At 42.0% G+C, this 24,938-nt stretch overlaps 1 protein-coding gene across 1 annotated transcript in view; it reads right to left on the reverse strand.

Moving 5' to 3' along the window:
- Window positions 1-24,938, reverse strand: part of ADAMTS17 (ADAM metallopeptidase with thrombospondin type 1 motif 17) — a gene marked incomplete at its 5' end in the record, with an annotated part of 173,454 nt that overhangs the window by 20,390 nt on the left and 128,126 nt on the right. The window contains 4 exons of the mRNA XM_080350967.1: window positions 1,577-1,781; window positions 13,706-13,841; window positions 15,750-15,909; window positions 20,064-20,221. Coding sequence (XP_080207093.1) covers window positions 1,577-1,781; window positions 13,706-13,841; window positions 15,750-15,909; window positions 20,064-20,221 — 659 coding nt within the window. The remainder of the gene's footprint in view (window positions 1-1,576; window positions 1,782-13,705; window positions 13,842-15,749; window positions 15,910-20,063; window positions 20,222-24,938) is intronic.

A 24,938-nucleotide genomic window follows, 5' to 3' on the forward strand; every position in this document is an offset into this window, starting at 1 on the left:
TCTACTCTACTTCCCTAACGGTAGAAACATTCACCTTTTTGTGAGAGTCTCTATTTTTGCCATTAAAAATGGGTTGAGCAGCACTTCGTCCAAAACAATCTCAAGTGTTTGGCAATAAAAGGGGAACTTAATTTTTTCCACAATGAAGATTGCATTGGAATTTGCTTTGAAAACACACATTTTTGACTGGGGACCAGATATCAATGTGGTCAACTGTTTTTTTGTTTTATAACCAAAAAGTTCAAAAACATACATGAGGAAATTGTTTTATAAAATGATACCACTACCAGGATATTTATGCCATAACATCAGATTAAAATTTTAAGGATTAAAGTGATTACCACTCAAGAAAGCCCTAGTTATGAGAAGTGTTCAAACTGGCAGAGCATGAAACGTGTCCTGGAGTCAACTGTGCTACATAACAGCAGAAATGTGCCAGAACAAGAATGGATTTAAAATCATGAGTGGACAATTACAGACACAACAAAAGGTAAATAAATTTATCAAAGGAAAAGTAAACCAGTTATTGAAAAAGATACCTAAAAAACTATGTATTTGCAAATGAGTTACGTGATCAGAACCAGGGAAGATTAGCACTCTGCAAAAAGTCTTCTGTAACTTGACTTCATAAAAAGGAGAGAGAAGTACCTCGGACTGTTAACAAAAGACTCATGTAAAAATTCCCCATGTAAAACAAGTAGGAACTGAGCCATAAGAATATTCTCAGCTATAAACTGGAGCTGGTTCAGCTCTAAGAAATAAAGAGGGCATCATCTGACAACTATCAGACAACTTATTAAAACTTTGGTGTGTTTCTCCACATCTTTTGAAATTAAAGAACTCAGGAAGAAAATGAACCTCATGCATTAGGAACAGATAGTGTCCTACTGAAAGGAAACGCTACTCTCGCTTAACTATCAATCATCTCACTTGCCGAACAAAGATTTCCTGTTCAAAAGGTGGACAATGGAATCACATTGTGTTTGTTAACAGACGCTGTTCCTCAGTGCAAGATCCCTTGTATCCTGAGCTTCTGTGACTTTTAAGCACATTTTTAACAATAAAATTTTGCAAAAGCTCTTTGACAATGTTTTAAACAGGAGCTCACTGTTTCAAAATAGAGATTAACAAGGGAAGATCTTTCCCACTGAAATAACAAGGTTGGATAAGGTCTAAAGGTTGTACATTCTCTGTAACATGCAGATGCTTGATAAATCTGGTATTAGTTTCATACTGCACTTAAATGGAGCCAGAAGGCCTCGTGGGTTACTACACGTCTGGCTACAGGTCAGTGAAATGGTTTTGCTTACTGGTCAGAATTTTCAGATGGAAAGATACAGCTAGTATAGCATGATAACTAAAACTTGCCTAAATAACTCATTTGGTATGGAATACAAACCTCAGCTCCAAACTGATCATCTCAGCAAATGACAGTCCTGCTCAGTGACCCAATATTGTGAGCTGCTGAGCATGCTGACCATAAGAACACACTTATTTTTAAGCCCTTAAGCTGGATCAGGGCCGGCGTATCCAGAGCTGTGTGCAGTCTGGCTCCTTTCTCGAAACAGATTCCTACCTTTGACCACTCTGATGCTTCCCAGATAGAAAGGCAGTCCCGTCCTTCACAGTTTTGTACTGTTGCTGGTTTGTTGCCAAGGCAGTAGAGGTCTCTTGTGTTAACGTAGGTGCCATTTTGCAACTGATAAACACAGGTCACTTCCCGGTGCTGGACACCTTTCTCACAAGTAGCAGAGCAGGGACTCCAATGGCCAGTGACCCACCTGGGAAGGAGCCAGAGATGGAATGTTAAAAAACTGGTGGGATAAAACACTATGCTTCACTTAAAAACAGAGAGCTCTTCCTAGATTCGTGGGTTCTTTGATGGTGCTGTGTTGCTGTCACACTGAGATCCCCCAGCCTTTGGGAGCTCAAGTGCGTAAAGCAGAAAAGCATCGGTATATAAATTAATATCCACTCCTGTCTCCATGCTAGACAGAAACACAAACTCTGCATAGTGCCCTTTAACCTCCAGATTCTACAGTGAGGCTGCATTTTTCCCCCAGATAAAGCCAGACTTGTCTGCAGACCATCATACCCCACAAATAATGTTGCCTTTGAGAGGTACCTGGGAAAACCACTGCTATATCTGCATGTACGTCTTTTTCTGGGCAGTGGAGCTGTGCTGAGAACCTGGACTGACTGGGTACAAACTGGGATGGTGCCACAGCCCAACACAGCTTTTCTGTATCCATTAGCAGAATCAGATTCTCTAGTCCTACGTTATACGACCTCAAAGCATACAGATTCTCTACAACCCAGACCATTACAATGCAAAGACAAGTCCTGCTTCACTTTCAGTTCACCCTCTCACAGCCGCTGGTAGAGATTTCGCTTTTCATAGTTGGGCTTGCCAGGATGTTTAATTGAAATCTCATCTGTTTGAAGTTCATGGTTTAGGGGCCACAAAAATGGAGAATAACTGGCCATGTTCATTCTTAGAAAATGTGAATTGTACTTAACTGCCAAGGCTCAAGGAGTACTTAAAAAGATAACATTTTCCCTACGGAAAGGATCCTACAAGATTGTTCAAAAGCTGCTGTGGCTCACAAGGATGTGCCATAACCCAGTCTGGGTGAGGTCAGGGGGTATTTCTCTATACCCATCATTTTGCTGAGCCTTTGGGATTCATTTACTTTGTAAGCGCATTTCAGTTGCCATTTCCTTCCCCTTTGATCAGAGTGCTGGGAACAAATACATGGCTTTTTTTTTCGTGTGTGTGTGTGTGTTGTTTGCTTTGCTATGTGTCTTTAAAAGCTTTTGGCAAACACCCAGCACAAAGTTGTGAGGTGTTGGGCTTCCTCCCAGGGAAGGAAGGTGTTGCTGCTGTGAGCGGTCACCAGCATGGGTATGCATGGGAAATGAGGAATCCTCACCCCTCTGTCTTCCAGCTCAGTGATGAATAAAATGTCTAAGAAGAATCTGAATTAGGAGGTATGTAGGGCAGGAGGATTTTTTTCCTAAAAATAAGCAGCATCAATCTTTACACTTCCTGCAATCTGTCAATGTTCTCTGTAATTACAGGAATTCCTGTATGAAGTGAAAGGCTGGAACAATAACCCTGCACCGGAAAGCTATCGTGCCTTTCTCACCAGGTAATTGACCTTCTAGCCTGTTATTTAGGATTGTCATCTAGATTAGTATCCTCATACCATGAATCTTTTACTTGTCACTCAATCCTGGATTGTTGATTGTAAGTGGCTCAAATAAGAATTCTCAAAACCAAGTCTGCTCAGAAACACTACTTCATTTTCCCAAAGGATCCCATAGTCCAGGTAGAGCACTGTATGTACCAGCTTATTAACCACATTTCTTTTGAAGTGGCTACGTAACTTCTCCTCAATCAATCAACTGTTTCCCATCTTCCCATTTCTGAATAGGGAAAAATCAGTTCAGCACAGTTTGTAGAAACATCTTCACTGGTGTGATTCTCATGAATTCGTTTCCCAAATGCAGTGACTGATGACCCGGTGTGACAGCACTGATGACTGCGTTGACAGTGACGGCAGAAGCCATTTGGTTTGGGCAGGACGGGGTTGGGCAGGCTGGCCACCTGTCTCTTGTGGAATAGGGCCCCACTCAGATGTTTCTGTGCATTAAAGCAGTTGACACATCTGCGAATTTGCGTTGGCTAAAACAGCTGGCAAGACACCAAACGTGTTTCTCTAGACAGCAGTTTTGGTGCATCTCTGTGGCTGAGTGCTTAGTATTTTGCTTACGGAATGGGAAAATGCCAGCTGGGTAATTGAATACGAGGGCTGAAAGACTGACAAAAATAGCTTTGAAGTGCAGAAACCAGTGTTCATGAAAATTAATAGCCAGGCTCCCTTGATATCAGCCCTGTCACAGCAAATGTGGAGCGAGTTATCTATCTGGGTGAAGGAACCACTCAGCAAGGGCACAGAGGGGGACGAGTGACTTTGCTTTATGAGCTGAATGTGAGTCACAGTTTCTGTACAGGCTCCACCAAACTAATATTCACTTCAGCACTGTGCTCTCTCGCTGTGATCTACAGCCACTGGCAAAAGAAAAAGGGAAAGGGACTGAAAGCAAAGGAGAAAGATAAAAATGCATTCTTGGCAGAGGCTGTCTGTGAGCTTGCATTCAGGATGGGCAGCGCGCAGTGTACCAACTATTTCCAAGATGCCTTAAGAAGTAAGGTTATGACTTTCCTTTCAGGAAGGAAAATTCCTTTTTGTTGTTGTTGCTTTTGTGGAGGGGAGAAATCACCTTGTTTCTACCCTGTTCGGTGTTCTCTAGTTAGTGCCGCTCTAGCACAGAATGTAACAGGAAAACTGGCACAGAAAAAACAAATATTATCATAATCATGAGAGGAACGACTGAACAGGGCATGAGTGAAAACCCAGGGAATCAATACAAAGCTGTGCCTGTGGTGAAAACACAACCTCCAGCTTTTTTGTGGCAGCTGCATGGCCAGTTTCAGCTACCGATCCACGACGTCCATCCCTGATCCAAGCCCAATAGTTACAAATAAAGTGACTCTGCACTGTCAGGGACCTTTGAAACCTCACAGCCCACTCCCTTGTACTGGTGACAACTGCTGCTAACATGGAATCAAAATGCTTAGAAATTTAAGGCTATTTTAAAGTGATGGGTTTCGTTTCACATCCAAGAGACCAGTGACAGATAAAATGTTTGAATAATAGTAATATCAGTAAAGTGGGCTGTATTCAAAGGCATCAAGGGGGTGATTGCTTTGACCACAAAACTTTATCTTCTCAGTGGAAACTCTGCTTGGTTCAACGGCTTGTAAAAATGATCTGGCAAGCAAGTAGATGCGAGTCCTATGTGCAGTACTGGCAGTGCCCTGAGCTTCCCCCACAGTTCTCCTGAAGCCCCGTTCACAGGCAGCTGAAAATATAATTTTAGTGCCTGTAGAATTGTAGAACCATAAAATCATTTTGGTTGGAAGAGATGATTAAGGTCATCGAGTCCAACCATACCTAAATCTAGCATTAAACTATGTACCTAAGAACCTTGTCTATATGACACGGAATCACTGCAACTATATTTCAACAACATCATTCACAACTATAGTGGAAAGACAAGGGATTTATGGATAAAGTGATTAAATATGAAAAATCCTGCCAGTTTCATATTTGGTAAAGGAATGTGCAGCAAGGTATTAGCATGATTTCTATCTGCAAGTAATATACACAAAGGGAAGCAAAATATGATGAACAAATAGTATCACATTATGGTTACTATTAAATTACACTATAGAAGGAGTTTCCTCTCTGCACTGTCATTACACACTTTGGACACACCTGGATATGTTTAAGAATAACTTTTTATTTTTCTAAAAACGGTAAATATTTTTCTCATGGCAACCTAAAAAATAGTTCCAGTATTCTAACTCAAAACACCAAATTTGCTCTGTATTAGTACATAAGTCAACTAACTGCTGCACACTAAGTTCTGTGTATATCATACAGAGCATTTGTCTTCCAGGTAGATTTTAAGCCTGTAAACTGATCTTAGGGATTGCTTTGACACCACAGCTCTTTTCCGTTTGGTCTTTCCCTCCCGGTTATAACCTGTCTCCTGCTGGCCCATGTGAGTGCTCGAGTTGGAGTCTCTGGAGAGTATCTCATTTTTTCAACAAGTCCTGATTTATGGGACAAACACACTCATCTTTCTCTCAACCACAGGGATGGCTTTACCTGTAGTATTTGTTTGTAGTCTTATCTCTGTAGAAGATTCAAGAGCTAGGCGATCCCTGCTAGTGGTGAGATTTAGGAAGCTTTTAAGCACAGATTTTTTGATCCAGTCAGTGGCTATCTTTCTAGCTAAAAAATGTCCAGAAAGGTGTGTTTTTCTACAGCCTCAAAAAGCTGGGATGGGCAGGATGTGCAATCTGAGATGGCTGTTTTAAATCTTTGTCTTCTGAGTCTTCCTCAGCCTCTGACCTCTCAGTATCTCTGCAGAGAAATTGGGAGTTTTTCTTCTAATCTGCTTTGGCAACACTCATCTGGCAGGCCCCTGAGGCAAACTTGAAATATATTTTGGAGGTTCAGTTCATCATTTGATCTTTCTGGATTAGTCATTAACCTTGAATTATCCACTCTACCTACTTGCTTAAGACTCCCACATTTTCTAGGAAATAAATTGTCTACAGCACTATGTACATAAACTCAGGGGAGATGAATGTCTGCAAATGAAGACTTGTAGCTAAGGATTTGGGAAAAAATGCTATGAAGATAAAACGGGTCAAGGCTGAAGGACAGGGTGGAGGAGTGCGATCTAAAGATGTGAGGTCACTTCTCAAGAGATTTGTAGCCTTTTATAACACAAAGCCATTACATGTTCTAGGGTAAATACTGCAGCCCATTACATTTCACCTGGTTATTTCTGTCTCGAGATCTCCGGAAAACTGGTGCTTTCTCTGGGCAGCCTGTTCCAGCACCTCACCACCCTCATGGGGAAGAATTTCTCATATCTAATATAAATCTCCTCTTTTTCATTTTAAAGCCATCACCCCTCATCCTAAATCTAAAGCAGACTAATCTGAGGGTCCTATTTCTAATAGATTTTATTGCATGCATTTTGGTTTAACATACGCTGTTGCACTAATGTATAGGTGAGGATAACTCCAGGTCTAGTTAGCACTGGTTGTCTTTAGCGCCAGCTTGTGATGCAAAATCACGTCAAATTCGCTCTTAGTTTTCCGAGGTACCTGGGTGAAACTGTGGCTCTATTGATGTTGGGCAAAACTCAGACCCATTTGCAGTGGAGCCAGGATTTCACATTGGATAATTTTAGCAAGGAGAACTGGAAAAGATTTCTGAGAATCAGTCACATGGAACTGACAGATATTTTTTGCTTACAGCTATCAAACTAAATTCATGCTTGAATATGTAGAAGCAAGAAAACTCTGTTTACAAATGGAGTCATAATTTCCAGGAAATATGCACAATCTTCTATTGTATCTTTCTCTCCCTACACAGTTCTGAAACTTTCCACCATTTCTCTGCCGTACTGGGGTCAAAATAATCAGGTGAATCTTGACTTTTGGGAACAGGTTGTGCTACACCCAGTCACTAGAAGGTTTGGGGTTTTTTTGGAAAAAAGTACAAGGAATCTAGTAGAATAATACAGCTGCTGATGTCGAAAGTAGGACTCCAAGACTAACATTCCTGTCTGATTGCCTTTATAAACAGTGCTCAGTAATTTTCCAGTACAGTAGTCATCCTGCTAACAGACTTGCCAACTTTCACTCACACAGGTTTCTTTTTTTTTCTTTAGTGATTATCATTTTGACAGCTTTATTTTTGAAAATTTCCCACCAATTATAAGATCAGCCACAGGATAATGTTTTATAATTTACATGCAAATCACCGTAACTCAGTTTCTGAGGACTCGCCGTGGCGTTGGTGTGAGAAGGTATCCTTGCTGGTAGCTGCCTCACTACATCAAGGCGCAGAAATCAACATTTTCAGAGCCCTTTTGCAGCGAGTTATCCCTACCCTGATCCATGGCTGGTCTATCTTTGATGGGACAACTGGTGTCCAGCTCCATTCCCTGCCTTTCCAGGAAGGCGGTGCCTTTTCCTTAGCTCATACCAAAGGATGAAAACAGTGTGAAGAGCACCACAGCAGGCAGCAGTAGGAGTGAATTTCACAATTAAATATTTTGCTAGATTATCCTGCTAATCCTACTTTGTGGGTAAAGACTACATTTGGCCTAAAGAGCCTCAAACCAAAGCAACACATTTAACATTTTAAAACAAGGAAATGTTTAACCATAAGGTGGTTAAGTCAAACATTATAACAGGAAAACTGTGATGTAAGCCAGCGTGGGGGTTTACACCAAAGCTATGAAACCTCTCTTTTGACTCCATGTTAAAACTGACGCCAAATTAGTTTCTGCTCTAGCAAGTCACCTTGAATTATTTGATTTAAATGCATTCAGCAGCAGCCAATAAGCCCTCATTCTAGTCTCTGTTCCCAAGCATTCTCTTACTTTTCTTCCAGAATTGCTTCATTTAGTTGGATTTCTGGATTTGCTTAAAAAAGTCTTTTTGTCTTTCAGTAGCTAATTACCTACTGATTGTCCATTGCTGTACTCGATGAACCACCTACAACCTGGAACACAAGTGATTTTGTCTCCTTCTAGTGGATGGTGATAACCAGATGTGCCCATGACAAGACAGCAGCTACTCACTCATGAAGGTATCCAGAAGTGTCTCAGACTTTCTGGTCTACAGGATTTGGCTTCTACTCCTGCAAGACCTGAGTGAGGAAGACCCTCAGCACTGCCCGTGGCCAGCAGCCCCGTCCGGGTTCCCTGAAGAGCTGCCACCAGGGCGCAGCATCTCCCGCTCGCTCAGCCGCCTGCAGCCACCGTGGCTCGCACAGTGTCCAGCACAGTCCTGGCAAATTCATTAAGCTCAAACAGATTCTAGAGATCCCAACTCCAGTTTTGGGAAATACTTCAAAATGAGCTCTTACGTGGTGCCTCCTTGGATCAGAGGGTGCTAACATTACTGTTTATGCCAGATTTCCAGGCTAAAATGATTTGAAACCCTCCCCATGGCTGTTCCTTCTTTTCTTTTTTCATGTAACCAAATTCAAAACACACCAAAGGAGATGTTTCTTAGCACAAAGCACAGATAAGGTTTTGAACTCATTGCCACTGGACTTTATGGATGATAAACATTTGTACAGGTTCCAAAAGAATCCGACTGCACTAATGAAAGAACATAACCATTTGGAAGCATTAAATGTCTAGCTCAGTCCCTTCAGTTAACAGACACTCCCAATATGTCCCTCCAATTTAGTATAATTTCCATACAGCCCTGCAAGTAATTTGCTAACATTCTCAAGGAGTTTTCCATCATACTGCTCCCCCCCACCAATTCTATTATTTGCAAGATTTTCACCTCACAAAATAAACTCAAAACTGTTCTGCTCCCCATTTCCCTGGATGACAACACAAATAAATATGGTGCAAACAGACCAGAATCAGGGACACTGACCGATTTCTGTATTCTTGGGCTGTTAACCAGGGCACTGTCAGAGGTATATGGTGGGCTCTAAAGGGAGAGGTGGACTCTCAGACAGTAGGGATCATACAGATCAGAACCATGAGCTTAAATCAGTCCAGGAAGCAGAGCAATGGGCACTATCAACCATCAGACACTGAGGCACTGTGCTTTGAGAGGTCACCATCCTTTTGGGCAGGTGGTTGTGGTGCTGAGCCAGCTGGCGCCTTGGCTGACCCTGAACTGGCTTCATTTTTTCCCCAGCAGGAATCACTGTGATACATAAGCTCTTGGAGAGAATGATGTTGGATTCCAGTCCATGGATGGAAAAGTGAAAGAGGAAGAAGAGAGGAAGAACGGAGGAAGAATGGAAGAGGAACAGAAGAGGAGGAGAAGAGGAGGAGAGGAAGAGAGAAGGGAAGAGAAGGAGAGGATAAGAGATCCACACAACCACAGACCTGACCCCAGCAGCGTGCCAGTTTTTAGAGCGGATTTGGAGGGAAACAATCATCAAGGACATAGTGGTAAATGGATGCAACATAGGTATCCTCCAGGTAAAACTCATTGGCTGTATTTCTTTGATTAAAATAACAACTTTTCCAGGCAAAGGAAGAGTGGTAGATTTAATCTATTTGGTTATCAGTAAAGAACTCCTTTTTGCTGCGCTGGAAATGCACATGTAAGTTAGAAAAACTGGTGATATGCTAGGAAACATGGATATCAATGTGTAAATCATATGGCAGGTGAGAGCAGGCCACAGTGTAATGCTGTAAAGAAATATCAGGTATCAAAGGAATCCAGATTCGTTACCGGTGGATTTCCTGAAAGATGTCTTGCATTTGATCTAATTTAGTATGTTCATTAACAACCTTGGCACAAAAAGAAGAAAACTGAAAGGAGCCTTCCAGTGAGGGAAGGAGACTGTGGAGCAAAATCAGAAAGGAGTTTATGAATTGCTGCTGGTAGCAGCAGAAAACTAACCCTTGGATTCAGGAGATACTTTCAAGTCCTGAATGGTAAAAATAAGGACTTGGGTCTCCTGCGGTTTTCTGTAGATGAAGGCAGGGATTTCTGGCTTTTATGCTGCTGTTAAGCATCTCTGTAGGAACACCACATACTCAGCAGGTCTTTGAAAGAACTCAACCTCTATTCAAATCTATTACAACAAAGAGGAGAGAAAATAATGGTGTTTGCATACACCATTACAAGTCTAACAGTTGGGAAATTTTGTGTGTTTTTGGTTCTTTTCCTGCATTAGAGGGGAGCAACTTCATATTCATAGACCCAACCAGGCATGTTGAAGTGTGTGGCCACTGGCCGACCTATGTTTTCAGTAATAACAGCTGATGTGATCTGTGATTTCTGAGTCTTGTGCCAACATGAGTGCTGGGCTTGCCTATATATTTGGGTTGGTGTTCAGTGTGCTGGAAACAACCCATACGCACCGCATGCAAGAATCCAGATTCCATCTGGTTACAGCAGGGTTTTGTAAAAAATATCTAAAGAGCTAGGCAAAGGATTAGAATAAAGAGGTGCTAATAGGGTGCAGTTGGGACAGGAAAGGAAGCTGTAAAGAATTTAATGGAAAAAGAGGGTCAAGGAACATAAAAAATAAAATAGGAAGAAAAAGAGGCATTTTTTTAAAAGGTGAAAGAGTAACAATAATAAAGAATGAAAGATTCTTTTATTTTTGCCAGTTTCAACACAACCCTCAAGAAAATTCTGTTCTCTGACGTTTAATTTTAAAACATGTCAGCGTATCCAATCCTTTTTTCAAACCTGTTATGTTTTTTTCAGATGCTGGGTTGGAGTTGCAGAGCTCTAATCTTCTCCTTGGCCTCACGAAACTACTGTCCCCTGCGCTATTTGGCTCTCCCAAGAGGTGGCTGAAGTTCAAAGGGATATATAATTTGCAAAGCACTTTGGGATCGTGCAGGAAGAAAGACACTGTTATTAATATCGTACTATTTTTTTTTTCTCCAGATCACTTTACATATGTAACATGGGTTATTGTTTTTTTATTTTTATTACAATCTCAAACAGCAATAGGCTCCTCCTCTTCTTACATTTATACAACATGATCTCACTCCATCCCAAGGACTATGCAACCCAGATTATATATGGACTGAGCGAGGAAGCAAAGGGACGGTGTGGGAGAGAGAATTAAAGTCACACAGCACATCCGAAAGAGAAACACAGACTGAATGTCCTATGACCCAGTGCTGTGCTTGCCACAAGGTTCTCCCCTAAATTCTCTGTAAGGTGATTCTTTTACGTTTTGAGTAAAAGTGTAAATGTAGATCAAAATGCCCCAAACAGAGCAGGTATACTACAGAAAGGAACACATTGTTCCTTCTTCTGCACTCAGGTAAAGGGCTTAGGCCTGAGTGGAAATGGGAAAGGACCTTATTGTAACAAGATGCTACAATAATTTTACTTGAAACCCTAAAACAAATTCAGGGCTTATAAAAAAAGCATTGACATGGTGAAAGAGAATGGTTTCTTTAAGATGTTCTTGGTCAGAGAATATGCTAAGCATGCATTTCTAATATCTGGGTGGGCAAACGCAAGTGGAAATTTAAATTCTACAGAGGCACAGGGAATGTGCTTCTGAAAATGTTTCCAGTCAAAAGCATTTTAAGTGTGAAAGTGTGGTCTACACAGAGGGAGTGAGACAGTGTGGTCTATCAGATCATCAGCAAGGATTTTGTAGCCTTTACGGGTACTAAGCACATTTGGTGTTCACTGTCATTGCTCTGACAAAACATGGACCAATGAGAGTACCACTGTGACAGTGCTAATTGCTCCTGGGGACAACTGTGCTAAATTGTGTCTATAAATTGCCTGGTAACTCCATATAGAAGAGATATCTTGGAATCCACAAAATAACACAGTCTGGATACAGGAACAGAGCATTCTTTTCTCAGGAGGTTTTGTGTGATTTAACCTAAGCCACTGTCACTGCCTGGACAGGCAGCAAGGTCATGATGAAAGTGTGCAACAAAGAGGAGACTTCACCAGGGGCCGAGGGTCATGGAGAACCCGTTGAGAAACAGCACGGTGGGTCTCACGGCACTGATAGACTTCCCTTTGTTGCCTCAGCTAGCAGAGGTGGAAGCTGACTACTTCTTCCAGAGATTTGTAAGCTGCTTTTCTTCATCCCTACCACCCAGAACCCCTCCATACACCTGCCTGGGCTCACTCCAGTCTCCTCCTATTGGTTTCACAAAAGGTCTACAAGAAATATCATGCTGATGCTCGTTGTTTCAGCCTTTCTGAGAGAAAGGCATGACAGAAATCCGAGCATTGCTGCATTTAGGAAACTTCCTCATGGAAATGACAGCTGTTTCCTTGAAGTCATTGAGAGCCTGGCTCTCCTTACACACCCAGAAGCACACAGGTATCTTGTTATACCTTTCAGTAGCACTGAGAGCAGTGTGGCCACAATATGGTGCAGCAGCAATAAGAGGCAGTGCAGACAGAAAATGAAACCTGGAACGGCCCGGCCTTATTGATGGATTACCTGACACCGGATTTTCCTGCTTCAGGGCACTTTAATCAGAGTGCAGGTCTAATTAGAAGGAATTGTGCTGTTTCTCATTTTCCCTGTTGTTTCTGCCAGCAGGAGTAGCTTATATCTTATTATACAAGATGCAACAGATAGAAGGTTGTTTTGAATATGCTTTTTTAGATATTGTTGAGCTTTATCCTATATTGATTTTGTGTTCTAACTACTATTAAAAGTGGAGCATCTACACTACTCCACAATGCTAAACATTACTGCAGAGAGAGAGTGAACTTTTTGTTAGCAGACAAACCGAACAAATTAATCTGCCTTCCTGTGTTTTGTCATTTTGGCCAGAAATATCTTTTTTTTTTTTTTTTTAATACAGATACATTGCAGATCACAATTAATTCAGCTAAAAGTGCTTGCTAAACTAAAAAGAGAGCTTTTTATTATTTTTAGAACTTATTACTATTAGATCTCTAGTTACTCCTGCTGATGCAGAAAAGCAAAGTAGTGAGGAAAGCATCTAAAATGAGCTTCATCATAACTTCTTGACTACAGCAACATTTAAGTATGTTTCCAAAACTATGCAGGTGTTTCCAGATACTGTATAAAGTTCATACAAAGAAGAGACACTTGTTGCCTAGAGACTCCCAGTCTGAACGATGCCAATACAGATCAGGCACACAACACAGCAGGTCAGCTATAGCAGCTTGAAGGCTGGGAGTTGTTCGCAGGGTTTTTTTGTAGCATTGTTTGATAATTAATCAGACCTTACTCTGTGCTGATTCAAAATCAAAAAAAGGTTAGATATGCAGTCACTGCACTCTAGTCTTATATTGCAAGCTGCTCCATCACCCAGGAGGCAGCCAAGGGTAAAAGAAAACCATCCCCAAACAATATGGGAAGACAGCTTGTGTGGAATCTGGCCTTACTGGCCACAAATTAAATGGACTCTGAGGTAATGAAAATCTGACCTGCTTAACAAAAGGAAATGAATATTACAGCTGGTTACCATGGCTAACAATATGTCCCAATACTTTTAGACATTTCCATCATGTTCACCAGATGGCAGCTTTGGAAATGGGCAATTTGTGAAGAAAAAGGATATTGGGTTTTATTTTTTAACTCCTTACCGTGACTGGCAGGGATGTGTGTTACATTTCCTGACCTGGGGCTCGGGGCGATTCACTCGTTGGCAGTCACTGTCATTCACCAGTGTCATGGTCTTGTTAATAATTCGAGTACAGGACACAATGGTTTTCCGTTCACCTGCAAGTCAAATAAAAAATAACTCTGAAAAAGGTAATCAGTGGCTAAGAACAAAACCATGTCAACCAGTTAACCGAAACTCAAAAGCTCCCTGTTATGTCTACAAGATGTGATCTACACAGACCTACCATCTCTGCAAGCAAACTTACTTCCCACTTCTGTCTTATCTCAGTACTGTTCTGTTGGGTTTTGTTCGGTTTCGTTGTTTTTTTTTTTCAGAAAAGCTACAAATCTTTCCCCAATAATTGTGAGATTGTGTGCTTCACAGGAACAACACATTGGGCTTTCTCTTTCTAGTGTTTACGGTGGAAACAAGCTTGAAAACAATTTGCTTTCATTTCTGGTTCCTCCTCCACATGTAGCTGTGCCCTGTAATCACCTTGGACAGATGTTCCAGCTGTGTAACCTGAAGCCACACAAACACCTACCACTCCGTGACTGATGATGACAGGACAGCTGCCTCCTGCTGCTCCGCAGTCAGGAAGAGACAGGTTGAAAAGGAGTGACCGAGTTCAAGAGTGATAAACTGGGCTTGTGTGTGTTTCACCAAGAGCTGAAATTAATTAAGCCACCAAAATATTTTTTTTTCCTATCTTCTGGTCCTCCAGACATAGTACTTTAAAAACGCTGCCAACAGGAGACATCTCAGGAGTGGTCAGCGTTTCTCACTTCTCTGTGCGTCAGGATTTTCAGGGCAGCAGTGTGGCCCCCAGGGTTCAGGAAAGCTGTGCTGCAGGACAGCATGACAGTGACCAGATGTGACAAGGAAAATGCCATCTCTGCACCATGTGACTTTGCCTTACTGCTAATTATTTTGGTTCCTCAGCTCTTCTTCTTAACCCTGAGTCTACATCAAATTGAGTTCATTCATTATCTGCAGTAGATAATAAAAAATAACTCAAATTCTGTTAATAAAAATTTTGTAAAAGTCTACCTGGAAGGAAAAAGGCTCTTCCCAGCTCAGATAAGTAGTAAAAGCATCTGACAACCAAAGTATTTGAGATCAATTGTCATCCAAGCTACTACTTGTGGGAGCCATATTGCCAGGTACTGATTTGATTCAAAGATGTGGCAACCTTGCAACACAAATCAAAAGAGCCACAATTTCCCTGCTAATTCCTGTGAAAGTTTAATGGCTCTAAGAAATTAGGGCAGTGAGCCTGCAAATGTCAAGATGAGCACTCTCTCCTTGTGTCACATAATATGATAAATAAAGTGGGTCCACTGGTGAAGAAAGACTGGCCAGAATGCATGGAAATGATCCGTTTTCCTCAGGGAAAAACCTGCTTTATCCCACACTGAAAATTCAATGGACAGTGGCTGACAAACCAGTGTCTGGTTTCACAGGCGTCAGTCCCCCCAGGGTTTCAGCAAATCTGTCTCAGCACATCCCAGTGATCATCTGAACAGCATGATTTGCAATGTGCTCATGTATTTCCAGAAAGTCCATCCCACATTCAGAGCATCTGATGCAATCTCCAGGAGCTGTCACAGCAGTGCTGCCCCCATTTCATCCTTGGGGAAGGAAGTGTCTTTGGGTGAACATGCCTGAACACCTGCGAAAATTCTGCTCCAAAAATGTGACGGAGATTTGAGATATGGGGCTGCGCACGGTGCCTTAAGCCATTCGTGGAGCACTGATCCAGGTGCAGATCCAGTCTACGGTAATGAGCCGACAAAGCTACATCCCTGCCAAAATGCTGGGTGAAAATTAACTGTGGGGACGTGGATGATAGCTGGGAGAGCTGGTGAGAAGGAGCTCTTCTTTGAGGTCATTATGGCAACATCCATTCACATGCCTCATTTTCTTCATGCTTTGGCAACACTGTCTTCTGCAGGCATCTCTCTAACGGCTGCTGTCTGCAAACACCGGCCTGCAAGTCCCACCAAGCTTCCAAATGGCCTTACCTCCTCCACACTGCACGCTGCAGCCTTCCCATCCGCTGTGCGTCCAGATGTACAGAGAATCCTGTTGCTTTTCTGGCTCGCTTCTGTTTTCAGCAGTATAGTTTACAGGAATAGTGTATTCATAATGAATTCCATAATTCTGGTCATGAAATAGCAGCACCTGGTTCGGCAGGAAAAGGAAAGCTGTTACAACACACTGTGTACTGGGAAAGCCAAGACTGCAGAGACAGTAATGCTGGAAATGCTGTCTCGGGCCAATATTTCTAAAATACGAGTACCTTGTGAAAGGCAACCAAATCTTTATCTAGAAACCTGAAATTACAGTGGTATTGGTAAAACAGGGCATCTGCGGGAGCAATAACTGCTTATGATTTGTGAACATTTAAAACAGCCACGGAGATGTCTGAACCTGGAATTCAGTGCATAAAGTTAAGTCTCAAATGTGATCAGCAGGCCACTGGCTATCTAAAGAGAAATAGTAAGACAACAGGAAGCAATAAGTCAGCAGTTTTCACATAATAACTATTTTAATAAGCATCTAGAGTTAAAACGTCATTCATCATACCTGTCCTGCCCTTGTTTTCTAGAAAGCAAGTTGTCTGCAAACCTCATGTAGAGACTCATGCTTATGGCTGAGCACCTTTGTAGAGAATGGGGAAAATCCGGGTTAACTCTGTACTGTTTATGGATGATGGTCCTGGGCAGCCTGCTCTACGCCACCCTGCTTGAGCAGGGCGTTTGGACAAGAGAATCTTCAGAAGTTCCTTTCGACTTCAACCATTGTGTGATTCTGTGAGCTGCAGCACTTACAGTTGCGTTTGCGCTGGGCTGCAGCAGCCCCTGGCTTGGAGGCAGAAATGTTTCTGACACATTTGGAGGAACAAGGTGATCCTTCTCAAAGTAAAAACAACTAATGCAAAAAAAGAAGTCACATGCCTCCTGGGAAATGTGGCACTCAAACCGAGCATGTCTGTTCCTGCTGATGTCTATTCCTGCTGACAAGCTGTAGGAACAGGATTTTATTGTCTCAGAAACCTGAGGTTGACAAGGAAGAGCCATATCATACAGCTGCTGGCAACGTATATATTTTCATACTCTGAGTATTTCTAGAGGAAGGTGAAACCTGCTTCCAACAGCAGGCTGATTATTTCCTATGGAGGCATATGTGATGTCTCTAGCGTTATTACTCCAAAACTCGCTGACTATTAAAAAAGGCAGAGGAACAGAGAAAATGATTAATTTTTCACTATAGGTTGATGACAATTCTCATTATGTTTTGATTTACATTTTGGCCTTTGTTTGGCTCTCCCTTTCACTGCCTTGAGTCAGAAGTGATTAAAAGACATCGAATGGAATAGGAGGCCCATGGAATCCGAGTTACCACACTATTAACAGATGCCATAGAAGCACTACTGTAATGTTGATCATGTGGCTTTAGCCTCACTTATAGCTATTATCCCATAATCTCAGCAGCATTAGACAGGTGAATTCTGCTGGCTCTTGTCACCTGCTGAAATAGGAGCAGCACCTTATCAAAGAAGATACTTTAAGCAGAGCTATCATGAGTGAAGCAAGCAGCTCCTCAATTAAAAAAGGCAAATTTGCAAGTCCTGTTTTCTCTTGACAATAATTGTTTCCCATCAGATTGGCAGAAATCGCTCCTACTTAACCAATAATGTCACTAAAGCTGTCATAAGCTCATTTAACCAGAAAAATAACCACATGTGCAGAAGGAAGGGGTCCAGCTTGCAGGCATCGATGTCCTGGTGGTCTGTGCAGTGAACATTGGGGCTACACAAACTTAGCATCCCTGAGTTGCTCTGCACAGTGCATAACCTTGGGCAGGAACGTGCCTTCCAGAAAATGTGGGGAGAAAAATATGATTTTGCTTCAGCTACATATGGAGCCTTACTACCAGAACTGAATCCCAAGGCTGAAACTAGCCAGTCATCATTACAGTTTCAAAGATGAATGTTTTTTCTTTTTGTTTTAACACAATTCAAAATACCAGGCAGTCAGAGGCAGAGAATGCAAGTCCCGCTCTGGCGTTCTTTAAGTGCATGAGACACAAACAGCTTGTTCTACAGAACCGATCAATCAGCTTTGTATGAAGCATCTTTATGCTCTGGGAGCGTTTGGTTGTCCTCTGTTGCCAGGAGGAGGTCTAGCACAGCCCTAGTTACACACACATCAAGTTCTCCAAGAAATATACTTACACCAATGCACTTGGAGAAATGCCTCAAGTATTAAAAAGCAGCTAAAAAGAAATCCTTATTATCTCAATATGGGTGCAAGACTAGTGAATCTGAAGGCCCATATGAAACCAATTTCATGCAATTTTGTAGCCATATATAATTGGGGTGTATGTGTGCGTGTGCATAATTGGTTTCAAATGCAGGTCACAACGGACTGACTGAAGCTTCTGGCTCTTTGTCAGTCCAGTGTATTTCACCACTGTTTGAACAACAGTTTTCTATTTAGAGGTAACTGGTAACCATCCTCCCTTTCCTGCGTTGAAAGAATGAAACCCAGTACCCTGTATCAAGGAAAAGATTAATATCTGATTTGAAGAAAAGACTTAACGTGTGCTTTGTTTATGACTGGCGGTGATTTTAAGCCACAAGTTTTTTTAATGGTTTGGTAACCTTTACTTTCATCCTTTTTAATCATTTCTGGGGAGGAAGGTGAAGAAGGAAAATTTCCTCCTCTGTACCTGGAAGGGATACTCATGGAGAACCTCATAATTACTAGCTTCCTATGTTAGTTACTTACTCCTTAATGAAGGGGAAATGAGTATTTCTTTATAAACAAATCTCTACTAATGCTGAAGTCTGCAAAATGCTGGTGCCAGATGTGACTGCAGTACAACTCAACCAAGTAACACCCTGGAAGGTTCCAAGAGCTGGCAAAGGAACCCTGCACAGCACCTTCACAAATGGCACCTGTGCAACCCCTTTTTCTTACGTGACATTAGGAAGACCTTGGTAGTACAAGATACTTTGCCAGAGTCCTAGTTTCAGGAGGGAAGACTTATCTTAAGGCTAAAGTCAAGCAAAAGGTGATTTTTCTGATGATGAAGAAGGCTCCTGTATACACCTCACTTGTGTGGGCAGACCCTGACTTACATGGCTGAGTCAGGAAGCCAATATTTTGACACAAAGCACTGACAAAGTGGAGTATTGTGATTATTTTGTATGTGTACGAAAAGCTCAAGAAAATTTTGAGCTTTTCAAACTGGGCCATGAAATGTTGCACAATGAACACCAGCAAGCCAAAAAGTTCAGGTGAGGAAAGGGAGAGACACCTGATTTTTAGCAGTACTTACAGACAGCCTTCCATAGCAAAAAGTCATAAGGAAAAGAAACAGCACACAGAAAAATGCGATTGGATAAAAAAGTTACAGGAAACAATGCATACATTAAAATACCCTATGTTTGTACGCAAACCTCACTATGGAAACTGTAAAGCCTTTTACAGACTTTCTACTAGTAACGCACATATGAGACAGGCATTATTACAGCTATTTTACAGAGAGAAACATTAAGGTTACCACCAACATTAGGGGACTGGCTCATGAGTCACATCGCCCATTAGTGACAAGACTGGGACTATGATCCTGTTCTTCTTGTCACGCATGTTCTCATACAGCCGCCATATGACTATTTATAAAATTATGTGCCTGGTTAGCAGAAGGACTGTGTTGAACAATAGGAAAAACTTTCAAAAACACCTTAAAAATGAAAAAAAAAAAAAAACAACAAACAAAAAACCGTAAAGAAAACAAGAAACATTTATGCGTGTAACTAAGTCACTATGGAGGCTCAAATTCACGTGTGTCATCTGTACATGCCAAATCTGCACCTCTTCTGTTAGAGCAACAGTGTGTTTAAATGCAGAATAAGTTCTGGCGTAAGCTGAGAAGATGTTTTCTCAAATATCCTTTCAGGTGTGTGAGCAGGTATGTCCATGAAATGAACAAGGCCTCTGAAAATCTACGTCCTCTAGAATGGACCTGTCACACTGCCTGTGACACATTATAGGATTATCCTGTACTGGACACAAGTCTCCTGGGACTCTGTATGTTCTCCCAGAATAAAGCATCATTCTCTATTCTATGAAAACATCATTTAATTTTAAGTAGGGAGCTGGGTTTCTCCAGCCTATGCAATGCTGTAAAAGAATGCAAAGAGAGGCACTACAGCATACCTTTAAAAAACTGGTGAGGAAGCAAACAGTCAAAATTAACTTTCAGCTAGAATATAAACCCTAGCTGTTGCATCACTTAAGAAACACAAACAAAGGATATAAAGTTACCATCAAGTGCAGTGGTATTTTAGTTGGTCCTTTGGCAGAGATTTTCTCCCACAGACCCCTTCGCACGTACCGGACAGTAGTGCCTGCGATCTGAAACTCACCAGGAAGCTCAATTTTCCAGTCGCTGTTAATGGATCTCTTACTGGAATCTTTTAAAGCTGGAATGAATCAAACACCATGGAATGAAATGTAAGCAAATTTGTAATTACAATATAGAATACTGAGCTTCTGTATCAGCCCACCTGAAGTACAAGATGCAGTAGCCTTGTAACAGACATGAATGTAAAAGAAAAAAAAAGTATAATTACAGTATAATTATAGCTGACTTGTCATAATGTTTCTAATTTGGGCATATGCTGCATTTCAGTTGATGAAGGCATTTGTACTTACATTAACATTGCTGTTGAGTACAAATAATGTCATATACACTGGTCTTGCTAAGGTTTTACTACCTAAAGCTATTAGGTTTTGCTTTCAGAATAAGCAAGGCTCTCCAGTTTCCAAACTTCGAGGCATTCTCTGTGCCATTCCACTGCCAGAAAATGTAAAGGGAAGAAAAAAAGGGTAGGCAGGAGAAGTTACAAAGGAAGTAAAAGGAAGAAAAGATAACTACCAAATGTCCATGAAAAAATACTACTAATTTAGGAGGAAATGGTAGCACACTTCCACAGTTTGACCTATTTCAAGAGTATGTCTAAAAGCCACATGTATTCATGGCTGCTGTTGAATTCTGCTCTGCATATAGTTCTGCTTTTGCAAAGGAAAGCCTGCACAGCTGAGATGTTTTTCTTTGACCTTCAGCGAAAAGAGACTTAATTTGGATTTAAAAGTTATACTAAAATACTACAGCATTGTGCTAACAAGCAAGGACCACAAAGCACAAGTGCAAAACTTCCTAACCTGTTTTCTTTATCCAAAATGAGCAGAGTGCAGGTTGTAAACAGAGAGCATAATTAGAGACCAATCAGTTAGAGCCATAACTTGTCCTGGAATAATCTCAATATTATTTGTCAGAAGTTACACAGGAAACATGTGGGCATGTATGTAAAGTGAACATACCCGTGTCTGGTATATTGTAAATTAACACTTAGTTCATTTTAAGGATTATTCTCAAACCTAACAATTTAGATTTTAATCTTAGAGAAATGGATGGTACCATAAATTTGGACACATAAACCAACTTGGCAGACAGGATGTAAGAATCTAATACCACAGAGCAGCTGTTAGAGAATGAGCTGAAGATACTTCTGGTAAAACACTTACATACTTGCAGTGTTACAGTTATTAAAACTGGTACTTGGGCTGAAATAGTGTAGCATACCCATGGTTGTAAACCAAAGTCTGGTTTGCAAGGCAAGACCTGTGCATTATTATGTAGACTGACTGAAGTCTGGAAGCAGTTGGGTTCAAAGATTCTCATTCAGACAGTACACAGGGAAACCTATTCTGATCTTCAAGTATTAACAAAAAATTAATACATCATTTATCTCTAAACTCTCCTTCCAAATGCAGCAAGAAAACTAGAAAACTCTGTTTTGTTTTGTTTTGTTTTCTAGTTTCCAAACAGAACTGACTTTTGAAATTGTATTTTCATAAACTTTCCTAGAGAAAATGATCAATCAAATCTCTGTGTTGATACACATGTGAAAACGCAAAATAAAACACTTCCTGAGTTTGTGTGTGCTCCATGACGCAAACATTGAACAAGTTAACATTCAGCTGTCACGGTTTTAAGGAGAAGCCAAGTTACAAGGCAGAGACCGGTCAGTGGGCAGAACATGAACTTGGCAGATCAGCTTTATACTCCCTCGTGCTCAGGCCTGGAGGGCAGAACATTCCAACCTGCAAGCACCAGCTACAGGCCCGATTTTAGAGTGGTCCTTAGGCTGTTCTAAATTACTCCAGAGGCTTTTTTTTTCCTGCCAGTTCCAGCAATAAGTAGAACTTACAGTCATGATACTCCCTGATGCCTTCTTTGCTTCTCAGAAGGCAGAAGCAGGTGAGACACTATCTACCTCTGGGTTTCATGGAAACAAGGCCACAAATAAAAGCCATCAGCAGGCAAAGAGCAGCCTGCCACAGCCACCCTGAGCTGGACACACCTGCAGAAGGTCAGATGCTGTAGGATCATGCTTATCTTGTCAGGAACCTATATGCACCATCCATAGTGTCTAAGTTCTGGGGAAGTCTGGAGTGTGTAGAGGTTGCAATGTTCTCTGTGTCTGTATGTGCCTTTCTGAGGATCCTGGGCAGGTACTGGAGAAAGGTGGAACAACCTTCTGTCCTGCGGCACACAACCTTCCTGACAGCTCCCGTGGCCCCATTAAAGGCTCCAAAATCAGGGTGAAGGGAAACTCCAGGTCTGGTTTCCCCAGGAGGAGTGGGATGTGTAGGGGTGAATGTTTTTTTCTGAGGAAAGTTCCCTTTGGCACATAGAATAGGGGTATGATGTCCTGGGATTTGCATCCTACAGCAACATAACTCTGTTTGTGGCTTACTTCTGTCCCTGCTTTGTTCCTTGATCTAAAAAGTACCTTCTGCAAACTTCAGACAGAGTTCTGAAGCAGGATCGCTTTCCTCTGCCAAAGCCCAGTGGCTTCCAGGCAGATCAAAGCAGCCACGACACCGCCCTTGAGGAGCCGTGAACATGACTAGTCAAAGCTGTGGATGAGATAAAACTATCTCCATGCAGTATGGCTGACTAGTAAAGATATCAAGGCACATGCTCAAACCCGTGTATAAGAACTTGAATGACTTAAACTACGCTTTGGTTCCAGCTCATCATCAAAGGAAGATAACTCGCTGATGGAAAACAAAACATTTAATCTTGTGGACCTCTCTTCTGGGAAAGGTTTGATTTTGGTTGCTGCAGGCACTGCTCCCTTTGTAACTGAGGAGATGGAAAGTTTGGAAACAGCCCTGTTCCCAAAGGTGTTCCTTGAGGATTTCAGCAACTACTCTGGAGACTCGGCAAAGTATTTTAGCCAGTATTTTTGTCACTGTTTGTCTTCATTGCACGAAAGAGCCCCATCAGTAGGGATCAATGCTGCGGCTATAAAACCTCCGTGTCTCTTAGACACAAGGTGCTGCTCTTTCTCCAATGGCTTTTGTGACACACAGTGATTGCAGACCTGGCTCTGCCTACCCAGAGGTGATAGTTCTAAATTTACTGGGGTGAAAAGTGCCTTTTGCTCTTATTGAATGCTGTGCTTTTCATGCAAACATCGTGGAAGCACTTTGCAAGACAGCAAGTATCTTCACTGCTGTTGAGAGAATAAGCAAAGCAGGCACCAAAGAGCACTTGCCCAACCTCCCTGAGAGTTCAGTGGCAAAATCTGAGGGGACCAGGACACAGAGAGTCTTCTCTGACAAAACTTGTCTGACTGTGGTGGAAAAGCCCAAACAAGAGAGCAGTTGTGAGCCCTTTTTGCCAAGCAGACTTAAGCTAGCACCCACAGGACTTATTCTGCCTTGGAGAGCCAGCTGCAGTTCTCCTGGGACCCAAAGCCTCAACCAGGACAGTGAAGCACAGCTCTTGCTCTTCTCCCCACTGTGGGCACATTTAGGCAGCAGCAAGAATCCACCCTTACATCTCTAAGCTGTTTCTGGCTCAAAGTTGTACAGTAGAAGAGCAAAAGAAAAAGGAACTCCAGCAACAACCCATAACTTTTTTTTTTTTCTTTTTGGCTGGAAGACAGGATCTGACCAATCTATTTCTAAACCTGGCAACTACTCAGATCTTTATTTCCACCTTGGGTCCCTCCAGCTTGCTTCCCAGTCTGTGGACACAAACTGCCGAGGCGTTTCCTGTTCAAGGTGTTTTTTCAGCGTTGCAGCCAGCCAAGGCAGTCAGCGTGGGTTGCCTGTAGGTGGAGGGAAATTCTTCAGGCACCGCTCCCAGCACATGGAATAATGATTCCAAATTACACTGGGCTTACTTCCAAAGTGCTGTACCCGGTTCTGAGTGGAAATAGGGCCCGATTGGACTCCATGTTGTCAGTGTATTTGAAATAGAAAGTCCTTCCATACTCAGAACTGGATTTGCAATGCATTGTGAGGTGTAACAGAGTGATTGGATTTTGTTTTCTTGATCATCTTTTTTGTCCTATTGGGACATTCCTGCTGCTGTTCTTCAGCTTAGGTTAGCAAGACATGGGGCATCTTTTCTTTGTGTTCAGTGTTCCTTGAAAGAGAAAACCCTGGAAGGCTTAGAGAGGTTCTCCTGGCTCCTGACCATGAACCAAAGAGCTGAAAGCATTCAGAAGCTTTAAAATAGCCAGATTACCACTTAGTTGATTCAGTTTTTGGTCTAAGGACCACAGAAGACTTTTTATCTGTATTTATGTCATGCACACAGGGCCAAGTCCTGCTCTCAAATATACACAGTCCTCATCTTCACCACCCAGTGGGGAAATACCCGCTTTAGTCAAGTTTATGTGGTAGCAGCGAAGGGCAGTCACTAGCTCCACAGAAGACTCTCAGTGCTGCAGTTATCTGCCAAACCCAAGGCCCTGACAAATACCCTGTGCAAATCCCACCAAGACAAACAAAAAGGCTGGCTTCCAGAAGGCAGAGTATTTGCAAAACCCAAGGAAACAGTGGCTCTCATTGTTCCACCAGCACTTTGCTATGTCAAACATCTTACGTGTAGGCGTAATCCTCTCCCAGCAAGCTGGCTGCAGCATTAGTGGAAATACCAGCAGCAGTGATATGTGCTTCCTACCAAGAAGTGGCACAAATGCCAATGCTTTGGACCTAAGGGCAGCTGAATGACCTGAGCTGCCCTCCTTCTATCCCCCGAATCTGGAATGAAAGAGAACAAAAGCATCTTTCCCAGTGATATTGCCAGCTTTGGTAGCATCTCAAGACAGAAAA

This window comes from Nesoenas mayeri (assembly GCF_963082525.1).
Source record: "Nesoenas mayeri genome assembly, chromosome: 11".
Taxonomy (NCBI): domain Eukaryota; kingdom Metazoa; phylum Chordata; class Aves; order Columbiformes; family Columbidae; genus Nesoenas; species Nesoenas mayeri.